Raw genomic sequence first — 22,808 nt, 5'->3', positions numbered from 1 at the left:
TTTAATAGCTCTGCCTCCTACAGAAGAAAATAAGTTACCTAAAAATTGCTGAATTCTGTGTTAATGAATTATGCTTGAAGAAATAAAACATGAGTTGTACAGTAGTGAGAAAATGAGAATCCTAACCTTATTGCATAACTAATATCTAAACATAGAAGAATAAATCAATAATACAAAGATGAGAGCACTGCCAAATGAGCATTCTTTTTCACTAATAATCTTCAACATAAACAACATATTAAAAAAAAACACAACTATGTAAATACAGAATATTTGCAACAGTCACAAGACGTAAGATTTGGTGTCTTATTTTAACTTGAGCCTCAAATTCCCGCCTTGGCAGTTGTCAAATAGAACTAGAGCAGAAACCAACCAAAATTCACAACTCTAAATGATATATGAGTTCTTCCATATGCAACATTTAAAAACATTAAGCTTAACAGACCACCCCCCCACCAGGTAACACACCCTTTCCCCAAGGCTTAACCTGCCATAGATAACTAGTTCTTAAGTCAAAAAAAAACCAACAACAGTACAGAGAGATACATCAATCCATTCTGGAAAAAAAATAAAAATAGAAAGTTTTCATGGAATTTTATATGATGAGCAAAGACTACATTATCGCCACATGAAAACAGCAAAATATAGCTCTAGAAAATACAATTCATTCTCCTCATCTCATACTCAAATCACTGGTATGAGAATAGGTAGCCCAATAGATAGCCTATGCTTGGGGTAAGTATACCATGTTAATTTGAAATCATCACATTAGAGCTTTTATCACTTTACTAATCAACCTCAGTCTAACCACTTTACTAATCAAATTCAGCTGGTAATTATCAAACTGTTATTAATACAACTGGTCTGAAGACCTTCCCTCAAAGTTTTATCCATTTCTTAAAATATAATCTTGAGGTAGTTTTTGTATTGAATGTAAATAAATGGTAGATCTTCAGAACCTTCTATCTCTTCTTAACGGCTTCAGTCCAGGTGAAATAGTTTATTTACTTTCTCAAAAAATGCCACTATGTAAAACTGTAATTATACGAAAAAGGTTTTTCCTTCCATTTCATCTGAAGGATCTTCTGATCCAAGCTTACTTAGGGAAAAAATCCCCCCCAAACAAAACAAGAAAGTCCCAAACTCCTGTCTTCTGAAGACAGCCAGATACTAATTGCTTATCAAAACCTAATTGAAAGCATCACACTATTACTTGTGCAGCAACTAATTCCATCTTGACCTCTCTCCTCAATAACAATGACAGTAGGCCTGTCCATATCGAAACCTAACATTGCTGGCCCTAGTACAACAGCTCTCTCAAAATAGCCTTGACCCATAAGACAGTATACTACACGTGCTATTTCATCTCATGTTTTCCTAGGTTTTTGTATCAGTTATACACAATGTGACTGCACCACTTTCCCCTTTACCTATCTTTTCCAGCTAGAGCATTTCCAGTTTCAGTGTTCTAGTCACAATTGTTCTATTCTATTTCTTTCATCTTCCCCTACTGCTAACCAGGCCATCCAGCTCCTTGCCACTGACCACACCCTATCTAAAACATTAGGTTTTGCTACTTAGTACCTGATTAATTGCTATGCATTTACTAATATCACCTCTTAATTTCTACCTCTGTTAGCATTTAATATTCTCTCATGCCTTTTATTTTATCCTGGCATGCTTGATATTCCTCTTTATTTATGATTTTGTAGGCAGGAAGATTAGACAAGGGTTTTTTTTTGAGTTTTCTCCTACTTCTCAGCCAAGACATCTTGTCATTCTGCCAGAATCAATCCCTAGTTAATACCTCTGGGACTCCAGTGGTGACTGCCCACCCAAATGTCCTTTCTACATAAATGCTCCCTGTAGCCATAAATCACAACCTAACCCTGACCAACATGTTGATTGTGGGATTATCTTGCCTGTTTTTTGCCCTCCTCTAAGAATTCTAAGATGTCCCACTTCTTACACATTTTTACTATATTTAACATGGGTTTAGCTTGATTTATGCCAAAGGAAATTGATACTGTCATATGTTCTGGTTTCCTACTACTGCCATGGTCCAGCATGTACTACTCAGCTGGTACCTCAACTCCAGGCAGACAATAGAGGATGAATGGAAAAGTATTTTCCAGTGCTTCCTAACATGGAAGCTCTAGAGACACAACATTTTCATTATGTTCTTGTGATTCTTATGTCCTTTTTCTTCAATTTCTCCCAAGTCTGAAGACTCCTCCTGAAAATCCCACTGAAATGATGGGGTTTGAACCCCGAGCCCCCGAATTAAGGTTGACATATGGGTGATTCCCACAGCCCTTCATAAAGAGGTGGTGAGTTTGCCTTATAGCTTCCCCCCAGGGTGCGGCCGGCCCTGCAGGGAGAGCCAGAAGGGAAATGAGCCCCAGGGGTCCCCGCATTGAGCTGACAAAGGTCAGGTGACCTGCTGGGGGATAAAAGCTGGGACTGCTTGCAGAAAGGGAGGAGCATCTGCCTGTGAAGTGCACTTCACAGAGCTTCCTGGTTAAGGAAAGATCTCCTGACTCTCCCTAGAGCTGGGCCCTGGTCAGTTCAGACCTTTTTGAATGTGGGCTAAATGGGTGAGAATCGCCATGTGGGCACCTTTATCCTATTTGTTTAACCTTGTGATCTGGCTGTTTTCCTTGCCAACTATGGGAAGCCTTGGCTCTTTGTTTATACTGCCTCTTGTGGGTCGGATTGTGTCTTTCCTGGGGTCATTGGGGGTGGTGTTGATTGTATATGGACTGGTTGACTTGTTTGTACCCCCAGCGGTCATTCATGTCATGACTTTCTTATTGTCAATATGTTCTACTTATTGGTGTGCCTTTCTGCTGATTGTATCATTCTTGTCGGGCCTAGTCATTGGCAGAACACCCACAGATCATTCTGACCTCTCCATGCTCTGCCTAACTACCCATCTTCCTTTTCCCTTACCCTTCTGTTTCTGTCCAGTACCTCTGTATGTTTTATCATCAGCAAGTTGATGTCACAACTTTGCTGCTCTTGTACTTTACCCTGCTCCCTTAGCACTAATTCTCCTGCCAGACATATGCTCTGTGGGTAGGTTTATTCAACAGAAGTCAACAAATATTTTAGCAAACTATGTAGCTTCTTTAATGTTTTCCTCTTTCATATCATAAAAAGACCAAGCTCCAGCATCTGCATCTATGACTGCTCATTACAGCTTGTTCATAAGCTTTGCTAAATTATACTTCATGCAAATTCATCTTAATGTATTCAAAGATATGAAAATACCACTGTTTCTGTATCCATCTTTATATATATATCCCCTTTGTCCCATTTCCACTGCTACTCCCTAGCACCAACATCCTCTTCTATCCTTTATAGGAGAAAAAAAAAAAAGATTAACTCTCCGATTTCTTAATCCCTCTTATCATTCTTTATCATTCTTCTGGTCACCATCTGCTCAGCTTTTCAACCTCTTGCTAAGGCCACTCTTGACTCATTCCTAGGTTTAGAAGGTAAGTATATACCAGCATATATCACAAACAGGAAGCTTTTGCTTCAGGTGTGAAAACTAAAATTTCCCCTTGTTGCTCCACTTGCTGATTTCATGAAAATTACAAACTACGTAGCAGTGAAGCCTATTGTTCTACCTGCTAAACACTTAGTATCCTAGCCCTTCATTTGACAAAAGTGTATTAGGAGTATGTCAACATTTAAGTATATCCTCAAGAAAGAAAGGGAGAAGGAAAGCCTTGCAAGAAACCTACGCAATACTGAAACATTAGCATATTCACCTTGTATTAAAAATTAAAAAGATAATTTAAGTTTTACAATGGCCAACTCTGAGCATCTGCCTTTAGTTATACAACCTATATATATCTTTTAAAGTGCCAAAGTATGGACACCAGTTTTGGGACCGCCTAGGTGGGTCTTGGCTCATAGCTCAGGCACTGAAGAATCTGATGGCACAAAGTTGGAATTGTTCATCTGATTGTAAAAAAGTTTTTTGCAGACAAAGGCAGGAAGAAATAAAAAGAAATCTCTAGGGGAAAAAAAATTCTTGCTATCTTATCTCATCCTTATCATTAGTTTCCAAGAATTTAGCAGGTGTATGGGCCAAACTGAACTGGACTCACCTACGTTATTTACCCCAAAACAAAATAGATGAAAGTTCTGCCAAGTAACAGCAACTATGTGTGTAACCCTGTGGTTGTACAATTACAAAGTCCTTATTATATTAATAAGATTGTTTTACAAATTATGAATCAACTGGAAAATTTATCATCAAGAAGCTCTTTTTATTCTTTACCACAAAACTCGGTCACATAGGTAAAGAGTTTCTACTGCTTAGTATTTATGAAACAAAAAATGGTCTTTTTTTTTTTTTTTGAGCTAATGCATTAAGAAGCTCTTATGAACCCTGTAATATTTACAGACTTCTCTAAAACTTCCAGAGATTCATTGTTAAATTGATTCAAACTTCCATGGAACTTAAGATCTAATTCTAAATGCTGTAACACCTTTACTTTAGTGATACCAAAATATTTTTCTAACAGAAACCCTACATAACTCTTGAAGCTTTGAAACTTCAAGTAGTTTTATTATTTTTTAAACTGTCCTCTGTCAAGTTACATTTTCTAATAATAAAACCTGAAAAATGCTGCACAAGAAGAAGCTATAGTCCAAGTTAATTTGGGATCTGTTATGACAGTAACTATCACAGCCTTGGCTTGCAATAGTGTACTCAATAATACATAAACACGGAATTACTAATAAAAGCTGCATTCCCTTTGATGAAAACATATATAATCAGTGTCCAAAATTCAGAAAGTGTACACACATTAGAAAGCAGATGACAAATACAGCTAATTAAATACACAGAGTAGTTAGGGGTTTTCCAAATATTATTTCCTGTGAATTAGGTCAGATATTCCAAGCGTTTCTAATGTACTTTAAGTATTTTAGTACCCTGGGGACATGGAATTACATCTTGAGTTATGGTAAGATATCTCTTATGGTGAAATTACTTTCAAAAAACCCAACAGATTATATTTACAATCCAAACAACAAACTTATTTCAACAGCTCTTTGTGAACCCTAGAACCTCTGTAACCAAGACCACTGGGACAAAATGAGACATATTCAGTGTTCTAAAATCTAATGGTCAGAATACTTAATCTTCCAGTGAAGCAATGCCAGAAACTATGAAGCAATAAAACGAGTTTACATATAATAATGAAGTTTTTCTTACTGAAAAATTTTTACCGATTGACAATTTTATCACTAGATAAAAAGACATAAACCCATTATATTTGGACTTTAACCATTATTCAGAACAGCATCTTGACACTTAAGACAGAATTTGGTGGCTTTGAAACTAGCATTACTTAAATGAGCTATCCTTTTAAAAAGCTCACAAACGGTGTATTTCTGTTAAAAGTTTAAAAGTTCTGAATAGTCAAGAACTAAAGTGTCCAAATACAGAACAAAAGCTAGTAAGCAAGGATATATTTCAACATCAAAAAAGAAATACTCCTCCTCATTTATCTAATTTTCAAAGGGGAATTATGACATTAAATACTCAAGGAAAATTTATTACAGCAATCACTATTATAAATTATGACTTGTGATTCATGGAAACTCAAAACGACCATTTCTTACATTGTGCAAAGATGCCAAAACAAAGAGCGCTAATTACTGAAGTTTTTACATTATTCACGTTCTCAGGAGGATGAAAATGTTCTGTGACAACTCTGCAGAAATTCAGTGCTTGAAAGGGCAAAAATCTTACCATCCTCTTAGCTCTCATTCAGATATGTCTTTTTTTCATTAAAATCTTACAACCTTGAAGATTTCCATCTTTGCTCACTTTGCAAGCTCACCCTTTCTTCCAATGGAAGTATTGATTGACAGGATTGACCTCAAATGCTGGGTATATTTAAACCAGCTAGTGCCACATGGCTCTCTAGGAACTAACAGCTGGCTTAAAATTTGTTAAAGCTAACTTAAAAAAAAAGCTGTATAGCATTGACTGCCTACTTTATATTGCAAATGACTGGTTTACAGGGCACCTGGAACACCAGAGCTGTAAAGACATTGGGATGCTTCACAGGGAGAAACTGCTAAAAATGCAATGCAACTCTATAAACCTGTAAAAACAAGAAGCACTTGAAATTAACTTAAACATTCCAGGAGAAGGCTTCAAGCTGCAAGTTTTCAAACCTAAGTCTTTTTGCACTGAAAGTGGTGTTTTAACTATTCTGCTCAATGTTTTGATAAAAATTTCTTGATCATAATCACTACACACTGAAAGAAATCAATGTTCAGTGTTCGAGGTTATTTGCTTTTTTAATCATATCAAGCATAATTCTTTCACGTTATTTAGATGTTGTTAGATACTTATATGGAGGAAAAAACTGTAATAATATCTAAAAGGTCTAAGCTTATCTACATACTTGTAACCTTAAACCATACATATTCAGCTGCTCTAGTGATTAACAGCTCTTTTTGCAGTATTAGAAGTAGCCAACTTTTTATTTTTTTTCAGTACACCATCAAAGTGCTCTTTTGCTGAAATCTGTTTTTCAACTATTCTTATTCAGTTGCAAATCTTAAGAACATCTTTAGTTATTTGGTGAAGGGGACAGGAGTATGAAGAGAAAAGACAGCAAATTTCAGTCTCTTCTGTTCTGAATTTGATTAGAATATCTTGATAACATCTTGGGACACCAACTGTTTTCCCTTCTTACAATAAAAAACCTTTTTCCCCCCTGAAGAATTGCTTCCCTATACAGTGAAACCTTGACTGCTACCCAGTAGTTTCTGTTGAAAAATTACTTGGCAGGAAATACACATTCTTCCAGTAGCTGAGCCTGACCCAGCAACCATGGAGTATATGATGGTAAGTACATTAGAAATATGACACACAGGCAAAGTGTTTAAACTTTAGCTATCCCAAAGAAAGACAATCACATATAAAGAAGTCTGTTTTCAATATACATATTTTCTTGAAAGACATTCAATCCAGTTCTTCACATGTTCCTGGAAAGCTCTCTATACATCAGGGAAAACCAAACAACCCCCCTATCATTCTCTGTTAGTGCTTGATCTACTTGCCAAAGAGGAAAATAAGCATCTTCAGCAACTATTGGCTTGAAATCAGTTCCATTTCTAGTAAAAATGAAAACACACTAAACACATTAAATATTTCATGCCTGATTGTATGATATATTCAAATAGAAGCACATCAAGATCCCCTGAAGACTCAGTTCTTCTTTATCAAAAAAGGAGGAGTCTACAAAAATGCAATTCGTTCCCCATTCATATAGCAGTATTGTCACAGCCTGTCTGGTTTGCAGCCAATTAAGAAAGTAAATCAACAGAACATTATCATCCAACTGGATAGATTGTTGTGGTCTGTGATGTCTGTGATGGTCCTTCTCACCAAACAGGTTGAGGGACAGAGACTGGACAACAGATCATCTGCTACTTCACTGAAGAGCAACTACAACTAAACATGGACTCAGGACACTAATAACCTTGCCCAGCAAAACCATGGGCTGTAGAAACAGTGTAACATCTATACCCTTTAGTCTGCTAATAGCCTTCAATTACTTAAACAAGGACAGTCAGCTGCATGTTCTAATGGTACCAGCCTGAAGGCAATTTGCTTGACGATCTTCAGGACGAGGTAGCACTCTGCTGCCAGAGGAACAGATGCACTTTGCTTTCAGCTGCCCCCTTTTATATGAGACACTCCAATCTGGGCCAAAAGGAGAGTACTGAAGAACAAGCTCCTTCACCATCTGCCACTGCTGATTTTCTGGTACCATGTTTTTTTTCCAGAGGAGAGAAGAATGTGAGCCTATGTGTCTGCTGGGCCTAAGGCCATTCAACTAACCCTCAGCCTGGATTTTTAATGGAGAACCAGAGGGAAGAAGGCAGATTTCAGACCAGAGGAATTGTCCTGGCAAGGTACAGCTTGAGAGCTCCTGAAATAATTTAAAACAGCACTATAATATGGCATTTTATAACTTTAAAGTGTCTGAACTTGCAACATTATTAATGACCTTTGTTTGCATGCATTTTACACAGGGGAAAATGGTTCTGTGGTAGAATCATTTACTGCATGATTCCATTTCTAGGCAACTTCACAATGTTTGCACAGATCTCAACTGGAAAAATGGGCAGGTATAGCACAGCAATGTGCGTAATAGCTACAAACAATAATATTTATGCTGTTTAAAATCTAGTTCAGGCATAGTAGGTCATGTTGCTTACAAAAACATCTCCACCTCTGTCAAAATGCCCAAGTCTTATCACGAAACCACAGTGGTATAATTTACAATATTCAGAGAGAAAGAAATAGTATGAAGAAACTGGGTAACTGCAAAAGCAAATGGAAAAATTGAAAAGAGCCAATATCATATCATCATAGAATTCTCCATACACCAATCCAAATGAGTATTTGAATCAATGGTGCTTAAATCAGTTTGGAAAGTTCAGAAAGCCAAATATATTCCTCAATTCATAACTATAACTGGAACAGGAACTAAATGAGCTGAGTTAGGTCAGTAAACAGTTCTCTGATTAGATGCTACATCCAGCCCATGCTATTGCAAAGTTTCTCACCAGTACAGTAGTTTCCAATCAATTGATTCTTTGCATACTAGATTCCCCAAATTTCCTACCTCTGAACATTTAGAAACTACATAACAGTTACCATAGAAAACATCTTTTTTTTTTTTTTTAATAACTCAACCTTCCCTGTAGCTTACTGGAGAGCTAGGCCCTTGGCATGATGGAAATTCTGTTGGTAAAAAAATATATCAGAAAAAGCAGTTCTCACTCCCTACTACAGTATCACGTTCTAATTTCAAAGCATTAATGTTTTCTGGTTTGGAATTAGTTCTTGTTTCTGTAAATGATACAATCATTTAATTAAAAAAAAAAGAAAAATAACATTTTCCTTCATTAATTACACAATAGTCCATTCTTTGCTATTTTATCCTTTCCACAAGCATTATTTTTCTTCACCATTTCTAAATTTATCTCATGAAAACTTGTCACCAGTTTAATTACTTTTTTTTTTTTTTCACAAGTCTCTTCACCCCACTTTCTGTGAATCCATATTCTCTAGGTCAATGACTACAAATCTCCACAGCTTACACTTCATCAGTTTTGTTGCAGAAACTGAGCTGCTGAAATCTGAAATCTTAACTGGTGTTCAAGAAACAAATTGTCTAATGCATTCTCCTTGATTATCCCTGGTGTTCACCTACATAACAAAAGCAAAATGCTTCCAATGTAATGTTCTCAGACCCTGCCCTGATTTCACTATACAACAATTTTCTTGACCCTACTTTAAAATCTGAGAGCAATTCTTTTCAGGTTTTATCAGATTTCCCATTGAAGATCTCCTTTGACAATAAATGCATTGGCTTCTATTAAAATCACAGTATCACTTGTATGCTGACCTGAGGAAGAAAAATATTTTTTTTGTATTTGGAGAAAAGAAAAGCCTTACTGACAGACTGTTTAGTCTTCTGTGAGTGAGTATATAAGGACAAAAGCAAGGACCACTAATTACTGTGATTTCCTACGGTGGCCTTGACTTATTACCTATTCCAAATTTTGCAAGTATTAGAGCGCCGCTATTTCCATATTCTTTCACTTTAAATACCTTTAAAACTAAAAGCAGTCTCCAGTCTCCCATTTCCTGCCATAGTAAAAGCAGCACTAAAATACTTTATAATGGAAGAATTTTTCAGAACAATGCTGGATCACTTTCAAAATATTAAAAAACACACAGACACAAACACTTCTATCAATAACATTTGTCTCATTGTTAATTGTCCTATTTCTCAGCAATTGTTTCTGTATGTCTTAGCTTCATTTCAGTTAATAAGGCCCTATCTACTTACTACATGCATCACCACAAATTCATCTTTCAAAACTGAATTCATCCTCTTTTGAGGGACAGTTCACCATGGCCTGGGAACTTCTTGAACTACAATAACCTACACACTTAGTGCCTTCTCATCATGCCAAAAAAATTATTCATTTGGTAGGTTTTGCAGGGGAAGATTCCCAGACGTATAGTCCTTTGAGAAAAGGGATGACCTGGAGACTGTGGGAGGACAAAGAGAACTGCTCTGTTTTATTTAACTGATCTAATTTCTTACCTGTAATAAACTCATCAACACTACTGAATTGTAACTGCAAAACTATCATCAGTGCATTTTATACTTGCTTTGCATATATTGTTATTGTTATTGAAAACTATGCAAATCTGAAAAGAATGCAAAATTAATTCTGTTTGTCTTAATTTGACTTTTAAAAAGCAGTTTTATGGAGTAAACAGTTTCTGTATTTTTAATGGACTATCGACCTAATCAACTGAAATATGCTTACAGACTTGTGCCATTGAAGATGAAGCATATTTGAGCCAGGGAGAACTGATACAAATTTATGCAATTTGAATTAATAAACTTCAATGTAATTTCAGTCAGCAAACCATTTTAGTGGTATTTTTCTGGTTTATTTGGTTTTTTTTCATTTACCATTACTGTTCTTTTCCTGTAAAAGATTAATTTTCATCAACAATGAGAATCAGACTGTCCTTCAATTACACATAGCCTTATTTCTAACTTTTCTAAAACAGAAGTGCAACTAGCAAATAAAGCAAATGAACATTATTATAACAATTAAATAAAATTACAGGCCTTGTAACGAGCATGACAGCTGTTGAAGGCTGGTTTACCACTTCAACATATTCTCATTCCAGGTACTTTGCCAATGATTTCCACCAGATCATGCATCTAATTGTTGTTTAACTACCAGCATCAAAACATGTCTTCCTGGTATATTAATTTTAATTAGCTATTTTAAGTGTAGATTTAATACATTTTGTAATAAAATATCTGAACATTAATTGGACATACCAGGTTTTCTTCACCCTATCTTATCTCATAACTGTGTTATCACTTGGACTTTTTTAAGCTTTGTTGTTCTACAGACAGTGACTGCATCATCAGTAGAGATACTGAATGTATAAAGATACTAATATTTCAAGTATTCAGTGTTAAACTGATTTCAGCTAAATTCAGTTAAATTACCAATTTTAAACAATTATTCTACACCTCCTACTCTATTAAAATAATAGATTTAGCACTTCTTGTCAACTGTATTTCAGAAAGTGAGCATTCAGAAAAATTACACTTGTTTTACTGCCTACCTTTTAGCTGTGAATTTTTTCAGTCTAATTCTCTTATATACCAGTTAAAGCTCTTTATTTTTTCTGCTTTACATGATGGAAAACTGGTAAGCTACTGCTTATACAAAATTTCCTGGACCTTTGTGATATTCTGGTAATTCATTTTTTCCCACTCCATTACTAACTTGTCCTCAGGCAAACAAATTAATTCTTCACTTCAAACTTATTCCCAAAGTATCCCCTACATGTCCAAGGAAGATCATCATCCAAAGTTATCCATATCATAATGACTTCAAATTCCAAAATTATTCAGGAAGATACTATCTGTTGAATTTAAGGTACTGTTTTCACCTGTACAATCACTTTGATGTCAAGAAAGAGGAAAAGACAAAAATTTTTAAGGCATCCATGCAAAAAAACTTGAAGTACTGGACTACCAGTAGGACTCAGTTTTTGCTTTACTCCACATCAACCTTTAAGATGGAAGAAGCTGTTGATAGTCATAACGTGAATAAAGCTGGTGAATAAGTTATCAATCAGGGTGCTAGAACTGTGCAATTTCTTTATTTTTCTTAAAATGAGTACTGCAGTAGATTCTTAATGTGAATATTTTTGTTATATCAGGCTCTACAAATGTGTATTTCACTTTGAAAACAATACTAGCCAACTAAGAAACAAATACTCATTTAGGTTGTCAATGTCATTTTACTAAAAAAAGCTTCCATTTCTTTATAAGAGGGCTTTTACAGCTGGGTGGGGAAGGAAAGCACACAAGAGGAAATGAGTCCAACAATCCCAAATGAAATAGAAAGCATTTTGATATCAAAATTAGCACAAAAGAGGTCAAGGTCATGAGTTGAAGATAACAGGATTCATGAATGTCTGATGTAATATTTCCTTTTCATTTGAAACTTGACAGCCGAACAGTATACCAGGCAATTCAGAGCATCTTCTCTGCAATTGCCATTTGGACTATTTTGTTGTAGTCAAACAGTACCACCTAAAGAAGCATGGTAAAACAAATGAAGCCTCTAATAGCACAACAGCATCACTGACATTCAAAATTATGTGCTTACTGCTCTGCACCAATATTGAGCCCAAACTTAATGATGGTGCTTAAGATATGAGTGCCAATGTTAAAGCCTGTTAATAGCTTAAGACTCAGGACAAACCCACTTACAGAGGACATAAAACCTTCAAAAAAGTGCTATGTGTATTTTATTATCTTTATGCCATTTACATTTATTTTTTACTTATTTTAATGTGACTTACATGAAATATAATTTTGTAGCTATTACATTATCCTTACCAAGCAAGTGAGTTTCTTGAGTGGTTTTATTTTAAAAGAAGTATCTGTTTCACCTGCCAATTCTGTTATTCATTTATATGATGTATCAAAAGGTGCAAGCAAAACTTCCCCTAAAGTCTCCGAAAGGAGCTAGATTTACAATCTTACTCGTGAAGGATGGACTTAAAACCAGACCACTAATTTTCTGTTGTAAAAGCAAGAATATTAATATCATCCATCAATTCATTATGACAGTGCTACATTTACAATTAGTCCAAATACAAACTAGATCATTTGATGTTCGAGAAAGAAAATCTCTATTTCAATACATGCATCTTACCCCCTTTTTTTTGGCATGCTTGCAGCTAATTTGTTTGCAGTGCAGCATCGTAGTCCTGCTCTTACTCTGCAGTTTCAAATGCCAAATATATCCAGCTGACCTTAGCTTTAATCTGATTCTTTATGAGTCAGGAACAGGAGAGGTAGTTGTAGTCCCTCTCCCCAAAAGATGTGCATTGAAGGTTCCTCCTTTCCTATCAGAGAACTTGACATTTTTGTTACAGCTCAATATAGCTGCATACATCTGCCCTAAACCAATAGACATATGTTTCATGCAGTCTTACGGGTGGAGACTCGCCCATGGAGGACAACTGCATCTTGGATAGAGGCAAGTCCTCTGTTTGTATCTGGTTAGCTAGGTTTGATACTGCCATTGGGGAACAGGAGTTATAAAACACTTTGCACAGCATGGAAAACCTGCAGAGGAACCACATACTCTTCAAAATAGTAACCCTGCATTAAGTTCCAGGCTGTTGTGGTTATGCTTTCATTGTTCTCCAAATCAGCTTGCTCTAGGGGAAAGCACAACTGCGGTCAATGCTGAAAAACAGATCCAAAGACTTCTTGTATCAACTTTGATTTCTCTTTTTCACTAAAGGGGGAAGTAAGGACAAGGATGGAGAAAGAAATACAAAGAAGAAAAGCTGTCATTATTAAGTTAGTTTAATTACAATATGGGAGGAATAGACAACTACCACAACAGACAAGGGAGAGTCTGGCTTATAGTACCTGGTATATGCATTGGACAATGCAACTCCAGAAAATCTGTCACTAGTACTGGGATATTTTGGACCATGGTTTGTTAGCTCACCTTGGGATACCTATCTCCAGATTTGCTATGATATTTATGACATGCATTTGTAAAGACTCACCTATTCAAATTTAGCAACAGCTGCAAAGTTTCACCTATTCAATTTAGCAATAGATGGGAACAGTGTGCTCTCTATGCCTTGCATCTGGTCTGATTACATGTGGAACTTAATTATATTTATTGCTTAGACTGTTGAAGCTGAGCTTATAATGCTTATGCCTTCCAGGGCAAAGCTTGGGTAGAAAAACGTGAATGTTGTGTCCTGAAATCTGTTGATATACTTTTATTTGCAACTCGTTATCATCACTTTGTCTGTAAAAAGAAGTGTAAAATTACCTTTCAATATTGCTTAGCAATTCTCCTTTTTGACATTATGACTCCTAATATTATCGCTATAATTGTCAGGACACTGTGTGAAAAGACCCTAAATGCAGAAAGGTAAATGCCTTTAGACCTAAGATTCAGTGGGAAACATGGAAAAAAAAATGGGAGGCTTAGTATTTTTGGCTGTTTTTAGGAAGTGCATTGATTCTTGAAGTGGAACAGCTCAGGTACTGAACATAACTCTTAAATGAGCAAAAAAGCACTAGCTGAGAAAACATGAATAAAGTTTAGCACAGAAAGAATGGTTTCATTCTTCTCCCCACACCGGCTAATAGCACTGACCCAAACTGGCAAATGCAACAGTGCCATAGAAAACTTCTAGGCAGAAACCATTACCTGGAAAATTATACTATTCAATATTCTCTTTTTTGTCAGTGGTACAAATACACTACAGTTATTCCTGAATAACTCTTTGCAGAATGGATCTCTCATTTATTTTTTTTTTCCTTTCCCTCAACAAAAGCCATAATTGCATACTAGAAGAAAAACAGAGGGAGTTAAGCACCACCAAATAAATTATTTTGAAGTGTGCTCATTTCAGTGTATCCCCAGAATCACTTATGTCATGTAATGTCTTCTGTCAAACCTGTCATCTGCTTAAGCAAAATTAAATACATTCTGGAAACGTGTGTCTTGAGACTCAAGTCATAACTATTACCAAGAGGTCGCTCTTTCTTGTGATTGCCTTCTGAAGTAAGGTTTCTTTCTAGGGTTCTGGAGACCTTGTGATCCTGCGCAGAATTCATTAAGGAAAGGTTTTGTAAGACACCTGGCTTTTCTCCTCTTTTTAAACACTTTTTGAAATGTTAGTTCCAATAATAGCTATAATTCATAATAACTGAGAACTACTGGGATATTAATGATGGCTCTCTACAGGATAGACGAGGTCTGTCTTCCACTTATTACCCTTCAGAACGAAATGATTTAAAATCTCTCTCAGTTCACCAGTGCATCTCACGCATCTCACTAAATTTCTGTTAAAGCTTCCAACTTCATGTGAGAGAAATTTATTAATAATTAATTTTCACCTCCTTCCTCCCTGCTCTGATTTCACACACAACTAAAAGCAAGTATTAAAATCTTATTTGAAGTACTCCTAGAGTACAAGAGTGGGTTAAAGAATAGTAATAGGCTTTCCTAGTACAGTGATCTAATGGTTTAGCTGAACAAATGCTGTCATTCCCTTGGTCATACTAAAAGTCTCTCTATATTGCTCCAGCTATGGTCTTGAGAGGCCTGATCAGAAAGACATACAACTTGAGAAGCAAAGGAAGCATGGAAAAATGTTAGCCTCAAACCCCTCTAGATCAGCCTGGTGGAAAGAAGACTGCTTCCCTCTCCTTTTTGAACCCTTCCCTTAAATGTTGAATTTGTGCAATGTAGAACAACCGCCAAATAAAGCAAAGCACAGGGAGCAAGTTGGCAAGGGGGTGACAGTTTAGTTTTGAAAATAAAAAGGATATGTTTCTATGATAAATGACATAACTTTCTTGCATAACCATCTGAAGACCATAAATGTGAAAATAACAAAATGGCAAAGTTGCATTCAGGCTCATAGAGAACGCCAGTTCTATTAGATCTATACTGGCCTTTTCTTTCTATAGGTGTACATAAATCTTTTCAGAGTTGAACTGAACACCAACTAGCATGTTTCTATACTAAGAACAATTTAAACAACAATAACAAAAAGATCCTTATTTCCCTTTTTCATGCACACAGAAACATTAGTTCCTGGAGAAAATGACACTCTGAAGTACTATTTAAGCAAAAAAATTACAGGGCAGTTGACAGAGTATTCCCAACCACATACATCTGTGCTTGACTGAGGATATAAAACAAGATCTCATGTGATCTTTCAATCTTAGACACAATGATCAGCCTATAATACTGCTAGCCTGCTCCCAGCTCTCATGAAGTCTTATTAAAAACACCCTTTCAAGACGCATTTCTCTCTCCCTAACAGGCAAAACCCTCTGCTGCCAAGAAAAGCAAGCAAGAGGGAACTGTACGCAATACCGCGTAAGTCATGCAGTGTGTGAGGGAAACCGAGCAGTCGGCTCAAAGGCGGACTGGCACCGGCTGCAGTGGGCAGCAGGTCAGAAAAGGGGCACGTAACAAGCTGAGAAAAGCTGCAAGCACAGTGCCAGCCAGTGTAACCACCCACACCAAGCTGCAGGAAGTAGTGTTAACAAGTCATTGTAGGATAAGCCTGCACAGGCTATTGGTAGACCAGGCACATGGCAGCTTCACCTCTTTCACTGCTAGTGTAATCCAGCAGTAACGTTGCTCTTGCTTCTACCCCACTGTCTTGTGTGTAAAGCATGGCATTTTAATTCATTTTGCTTCATTCTTATAAATACTTTAAAATTCACTTACTTTATGTCCCAAGAAACTACAGTGGGATGCTATCCTCTAGCTGCTCTAAACAGGTTCCTTTGGGTGTTGGGTTTTTGGTGGTGCGGGTCTTTTTTTTTTTTTTTTTTTTTTTTAATAATCACTTCTCCATTTTTTCTTTTTTCATAGCTCCTAGACCACTTCAAATTCCTTTTTTTCTCCCCCATCTTATTACTTGAGCTCTGGCTGCACTTCCAGGAGTAATTTGTGGTTTGACAGCTTATTCCAAACCATTTTCCACTATTAATAGTTTCTGAATGACTTTCTTACAATAGAAGGTAGGTGAAGGACCCCAAACATGTAGAAATGGCAGGTTTCTGTTACGTGGAGAACTGTTTATCAAAAATCTATCCCCTTTTCTTCCCGTTTTCTCCCTCCCCCTTTTTCCTTTCTTTTCACCCCAGTAGTACCTTCTCACCCTCCCTCACCTACACCCACATGGGAAAAAATCAAACACCAAACCGTAAAGAAATCGCACTGTATCCAGAGACACATTTTGGTTGGCAGTATCTTGATCCAGACTTCAATATATGTTATAACGGTCATGATTAAATATCCTAGTGGAATGTGAAGTAACTATTTTAGCTCTCAAATACTGTTTCCTGTTCTTAGAAAAATGGTTGAAAAGAGTACTGGCTTCAGAAATTTTTAACCTTATTTTTGTGGATCCAGACCTCATTTAGGCAAAAACTGGATGGAGACAACTGCTAGCATCCAGAAAAAACTAAGGAAAAAATCTCTCTTCCTCACTTTAAGTTAGCTACTAGCTACAGTACATTACAGAGTATTCAGAATTATAATTTTAAAAATCTGTTTCAAATACTACATTATCTGTAGTTCAGATTTTTAAAGTAATCAGAAAAAGGCTTTGAAAATTATAATTGTAATTCCTTTTGAAGCTTCCTAATTAGAAAAAATACTTACAAAATCATTTCATAAAAACTGTTCATCACAAAGTAGGTTTATATTTAATGCTCAGAGAGTAGAAGCTAAATTCAACCAATATACCCTAATTTCAAAAATAGCTGCAATTATTTGCAAATAGTTAAGTTAGACAAACATAGCCAGGCCCACCCAAAAACGTAGCTGAAAAAAGGTTTCTTTGACAAACCAACAGTTTAGCCTGGCTTGCTTTAGGGCTGAAAAGCAGCATATGCCTGTCCAGTGATATGCTTCTCAAAAGATGCTTATTAGCTGCAGACCCCGTGTTGAAGCAGGTAAGGGTGGAAATTAGGAAAGGAAGGAGAGTAACAGTAGAAGAGGACAAGAGAGTCCTAGCATCAGTGAGTCAATGCCTATAATGGCTGATGCACCCTTCAGACAATGCTGAAGTAACTTAGAGGATTTAATTTATCACTTATTATTCAAGCTGTTTTACAATACTTTTTGCAATTACTCTAAAAAATTGATATTGCAAACAATGGGGTGAATCTAATTATATTTACATCCACCTTAAATCATAGAATCACTATGGTTGGGAAGGACCCCTAGGATCATCAAGTCCAACCTTTATCCCAACATCTCACTAACCACTAGACCATAGCATCAAGTGCCACATCCACTCCTTTGTTTAAACACCTCAGGGGATGACGACTCCACCACCTCCCTGGGCAGCCTGTTCCAGTGTCTAACCACTCTCTCAGTGAAGACATTCTTCCTAATATCCAATCGAAACCTCCCTTGGTGCAACTTGAGGCCATTTCCTCTCGTCCTATCACTAGTAATTTGGGAGAAGGGACCAACACCAGCCTCACTGCATCCGCCTTGTAGGTAGCTGTACAGAGCAATAAGGTCACCTCCCAGTCTCCTCTAGCCTTCCTACCCTCATGCACATCAACACCCCCACTTAATTTTCTGTCATCCACCAATTTATTGAAGGTATATTTGATCCCCTCATCCAGGTCATTGATAAAGATATTAAACAAGACCTTCTTCCTTGATCTGATATTGATCCAATCTTTCCACAGCAATCTGAACTAATAAAGATGAAACTGTATAACAAATAAAGCCAAACAAACAAACAAAAAAAAAAAACAAAACAAAAAGAAAAACTTCAAAACCGATTTGCATGAAAATTCTATGGTTTTAAAATCCATTTTCTACTGATAAATAACTGCAGAACATGCTAGCTCTTTGGCATCTTCATGAAGATAACATATCAAAAAACCTTGTGTTGTGTATGAAAAAACCATCATTCACCCTGTTTTCTGATTCCTTCTTAGAACTGTTAGAAACCATGGTATTAAAAAAATTTTGATTTGATGGAACTCAGGAATGAAAACCTTAAATGGAAAGTTATTCAAATTATTTGATTAATTTAGCACTTTTCAATCCTTAAAGAACTTCTATCTATTTTTAGAAACTGAGCTTGATACCATATAAAATAAACACAAATATGTCATTATATTCAAATGTCTAGAAAACTTAATGAAAGAAAACATAAACATACTAAAATTAAATATAATATTTAAACCCACAGCTTCTGTGTCTACTGTGAGATCACCTCCTCAAATGTCACAGTGCATGCTAATCAAATCCTTAGCGTTACTGCAGTTACAGCACATGAAGTCACATAAATGTACTTGCAACAATAACCTCTTCATGAAGATTTCTGTCATGTTACTGTCAAACTGTATAGTATAACCATTTCTAGTATTCAGGTTTAATCAAGCAACATAAAAATACTGGAGATACTCCAACTGTTTTATGTTTTAGGGCATTAAGGATCCTGAGATCGCTTCCCAAACGCCATCAGGTGCTACATCTTCCAGACTTGGAATCCTGGCTTCCTTGACACTCTCCTACTGACCCCAGGAAATTCCACTATAGCAACTCTTAAGTATTCTCCTCAGCAGAAGAAAAAGGCAGCAGCACATCCAAGCTTTACTCCTTCAAAGATCCATGCATCAGTAATCATTTTAAATAAACCATCAGCTTTTCAGGATTTAATTACACAGCACCATGATCACAAGGTTTACTGCTTTCTGGCTGTTTTAGTCAGCAGGACTGTTGCCTGATGGACATAGAGAAATGCCTGCTGTTCATGTGTGACAACAAGACTTAATAGCATAAAAATGACAAATGGCTAACAAAACTCTGTTATATGAGAACCTTTATATAGCCTAGAGCTTTTCTTTGAAAAATATTAATTTTAAAATAAATTGTACTAGCTGACACATTTGGAATTTTAGAAATTTTTTTTTGTATTTGCAAATGGAACTTTTCTTTGTTCGAAGCAAGATTATTTGATCACCACCTCAAAAATGCAATAAAAATACTAATCACTAAGTATGACATCAAAACAGTAAATCAAAGGTGCTGCTTTATTCACAAATAAGTTTTCTTGTTCTCACTACACCAATGACTATTTACAAGTTTCAGTGTTTTCTATAGATGATTTACTTGACTAAAAACTATTAAAAATTGTGATAGCAGTAGCAACTTTACATTCATGAGCCGCTACATAAACTCCTCAGATCCAAAGTTAAAAAACAGAGGTAAAAAAGCAGATTTTAATTTCAGTCTTCCAAAACTTGTCATGTTTTTGAAAGAAAGTGACCATTTATTACTTGTACGTATAAGAGTTTATCTCAAGACTGGCAGACTTAAAGGTTTTGTGGTTTCTGCATCTAAATTGGAGATATACTGAGAAAATTAACTCACTGTCCAGTTTGCAGAGAGGAACTGCAGAAGCTCCCATCTCCTGGCTGTTTCCATGTGCTATATAAAGAACACCCACTTGTAACAAGGCAGCTCAGAAGTCTTACCTGAGTCTGCTTCATTGCCCGTTCCATTCTGCGAGTACTTCCTTTCTCAAGCTTGGTCCGCAGGAGTAAGGCTGACACCTGAATGGCCCAGAACTTCGGCTGAGAGAGCAAGCACTGCAGAGAAAAATAACATTTTTTCATTATTTAATAAAATTTAAATAATTTAAATTACACTGAAGGCAGTAAAGTCTTTAACAGTGTTCTCAAGCAGGTTTTGCAGCTTCCTATTCTGAAAGTCAAACACTTTGCTGTAATACTTAGCTGATGAACTGAACACTGTACTTCAACCTAATTTCAATATAAAAGGTAACCATGAAAATTTTTCTCTCTTTCTCAGCCACTGCAGCAGTGTGTGTACATGTACCCATATGGTGTATACACCAAACTGTACAAATTAAAATGGCTACTCAGAATGAAAGGAAAATAAAGATTTTGACACTGAGCAGTCCAGCTCATCCTTCTCCACAGCTGCATACTCAAGAGTTGCAGACAGCAGCAGGGATCCTATTTCTTAACGCTGAACAAAACCAGTTCTCTCTTGGTGTCTCCTTGTATGCAAGGTGCTCCAACGTCTGCATTAACAGCACCTCCTCATTAAATAGGCTGAAATTGCTAAGAATCTGGAGTAGTAATTAACTTAAGAGTTTGTCATGACTTGAAAAGAACAGGGAACATTTTTGATGCATAGTAGATTTACAGGGAATAAAGAATAATCCAGGTAAAAAGCATTCCTAAAAGTATGGTGGGTTATCACTTGGAACACTCTGCCCTGATGCCAGGAATGTGACATCAGTCTTCAACCACTGATTTTTAGGAAAGCCCAGTAACAGACATGTAGCCAATACAACTTTGACCTCCCTTAATGTACAGGCTGCCTGGATTCTTTACAGTACCTTTTCAGACACAATATACCATTTTTCTGTTAGATATTCCCTTTGAAAAGTGAGTCAGCAGGAGAACTTCCTTGCTAATTTTATTGACAGTACAAATACAATCCAGCTTCTCTGAGAAAACAAATTTGTCTATAGATATTTGTAGACTGGAGAAAAAGCCCCAGTGGTTTTATTCTTTCCTCTCAAAGACCTCCCAAATAATTAAAAAGTATACTTTGATGGTGGTTGGTGTGAAATGCCTGAGAAATTTTTGTCATACTGTAATCCGGTTTTCTTTTCCCTAGTGTTTTCCCAGGAAAGGAAGCACAAAGAAGAACTAAAACAAATTCTCTCCAAGCAAAACTACAATGGGAAGAGAGGCGACAGCACAGAAAAGCATAAAATGAAAGCAGTATGAATGCCCGAACAAGCCACCATACACTTCAGCATCAGCTGATCCTCCCTCCTGTGACCAACATTCTATGCACTGATTCTTTCATGACTTTTACTCAGTGAAGAAGTGACTTCTACTCATTAAAGTACCCAAAGGCTTCTATACAGTCTTCAACATGCTGAGGGTATGGAAGTATTAGGGGAAGGCAACTGGTACATTCTATATTCTCTATACTTTCAAGTGGCCTTTTTCAAAGTCATTATGTCCAGTAAGTCAGTTAACTTGTTTAAATTCTGGTTCTGAGAGCTCATCTTTCTCCTGTCTCATCATAGGAAGTTTAGTCTACTACCTATTGTAGTTTGGTCCTAAGAAAAACCCTCAACTCCAGGATACAAGCAAGACATTCCTAACAGAGGACTCTAGTTTCTGAATTTGTTGTTCAGTGGTCGTTCCAGGTGGCTGCTAAAAAAACCTTAAGATTGTTACAGCTGAACAATGTTTACTATAGCTTAAACATTTCTTTTGTCTTCAAGCAAAAGAAAGGTTACTTTTCCCCCTCCTACAGCACTGTTCTGGAGATGACTTAGGTAATCAGGACGTAGGAGGTGTGTATAAATTCATATGGGGAAGGAAGGAGGGAGGAGAAATGAAGAGAAACAGTGTAAAAGAGAGGCAGTGATTACTACATTTTATTCCTCTGCAGGAGCAATGACAGTCTTATTTTAAATAACAATCCTACTTTTTAAAGGTATTAATAAAACAAAAAGTAAGGTGTACCTGCTATACAATTACAGAAGAAAAATTTTAATTCTATAGCAGTTTTACTGATACAAAAAAGCACTGAAACTGCATAGGACAATGAGAACCAGGCCTATTTTTCAGCTAAGAAACACTTGTAATTTTGTACATTTACTGAGCTCAGTCCTTTGCCAGAACTCAAATGCTCACTTATTCATTGCCTAACTGTAATGTTTGAAGTACCACAGAGACACAATAATACATGTTTAAAGGGCACAAATGTTTATACTCAACGGTTGTAAAGAATAATGTCAGAATATGTATCTGTAACTATTAAGCAAACTTTAATCTTCTACCCAAAATCTCCACATATTACAGATAATAAATATTTTCTTTTAGGTGCCAAAGCTTTATCTTTTCACATGAAGATAAAAACAGACTCTATTGATGAGACTATAGGTTAAAAGACAACATCTGGACAAAACCAAAAACTAAACCAAGATTATGCGAGTTTAGTCAACATATCTGAAAGTTTATTGTACTGTGCAATGAACAAGGCAGCTAAGAAAATTAACAAAATAATTCTAAAACAAAACCACTACTGAGAATCTTCACAAGCCG

The 22,808-nt window shown here is 36.3% G+C and overlaps 1 protein-coding gene across 1 annotated transcript in view; it reads right to left on the bottom strand.

Moving 5' to 3' along the window:
- The window catches only part of TTC27 (tetratricopeptide repeat domain 27), a gene marked incomplete at its 5' end in the record, with an annotated part of 122,357 nt that overhangs the window by 36,795 nt on the left and 62,754 nt on the right, over positions 1-22,808 (bottom strand). The window contains one exon of the mRNA XM_008937889.1: positions 20,184-20,297. Coding sequence (XP_008936137.1) covers positions 20,184-20,297 — 114 coding nt within the window. The remainder of the gene's footprint in view (positions 1-20,183; positions 20,298-22,808) is intronic.

This window comes from Merops nubicus, unplaced genomic scaffold, assembly GCF_000691845.1.
Source record: "Merops nubicus isolate BGI_N331 unplaced genomic scaffold, ASM69184v1 scaffold13823, whole genome shotgun sequence".
NCBI lineage: Eukaryota > Metazoa > Chordata > Aves > Coraciiformes > Meropidae > Merops > Merops nubicus.
The sequence above is the reverse complement of the archived record's forward strand: the minus strand, read 5'-3'. Positions and strand labels throughout refer to the sequence as shown.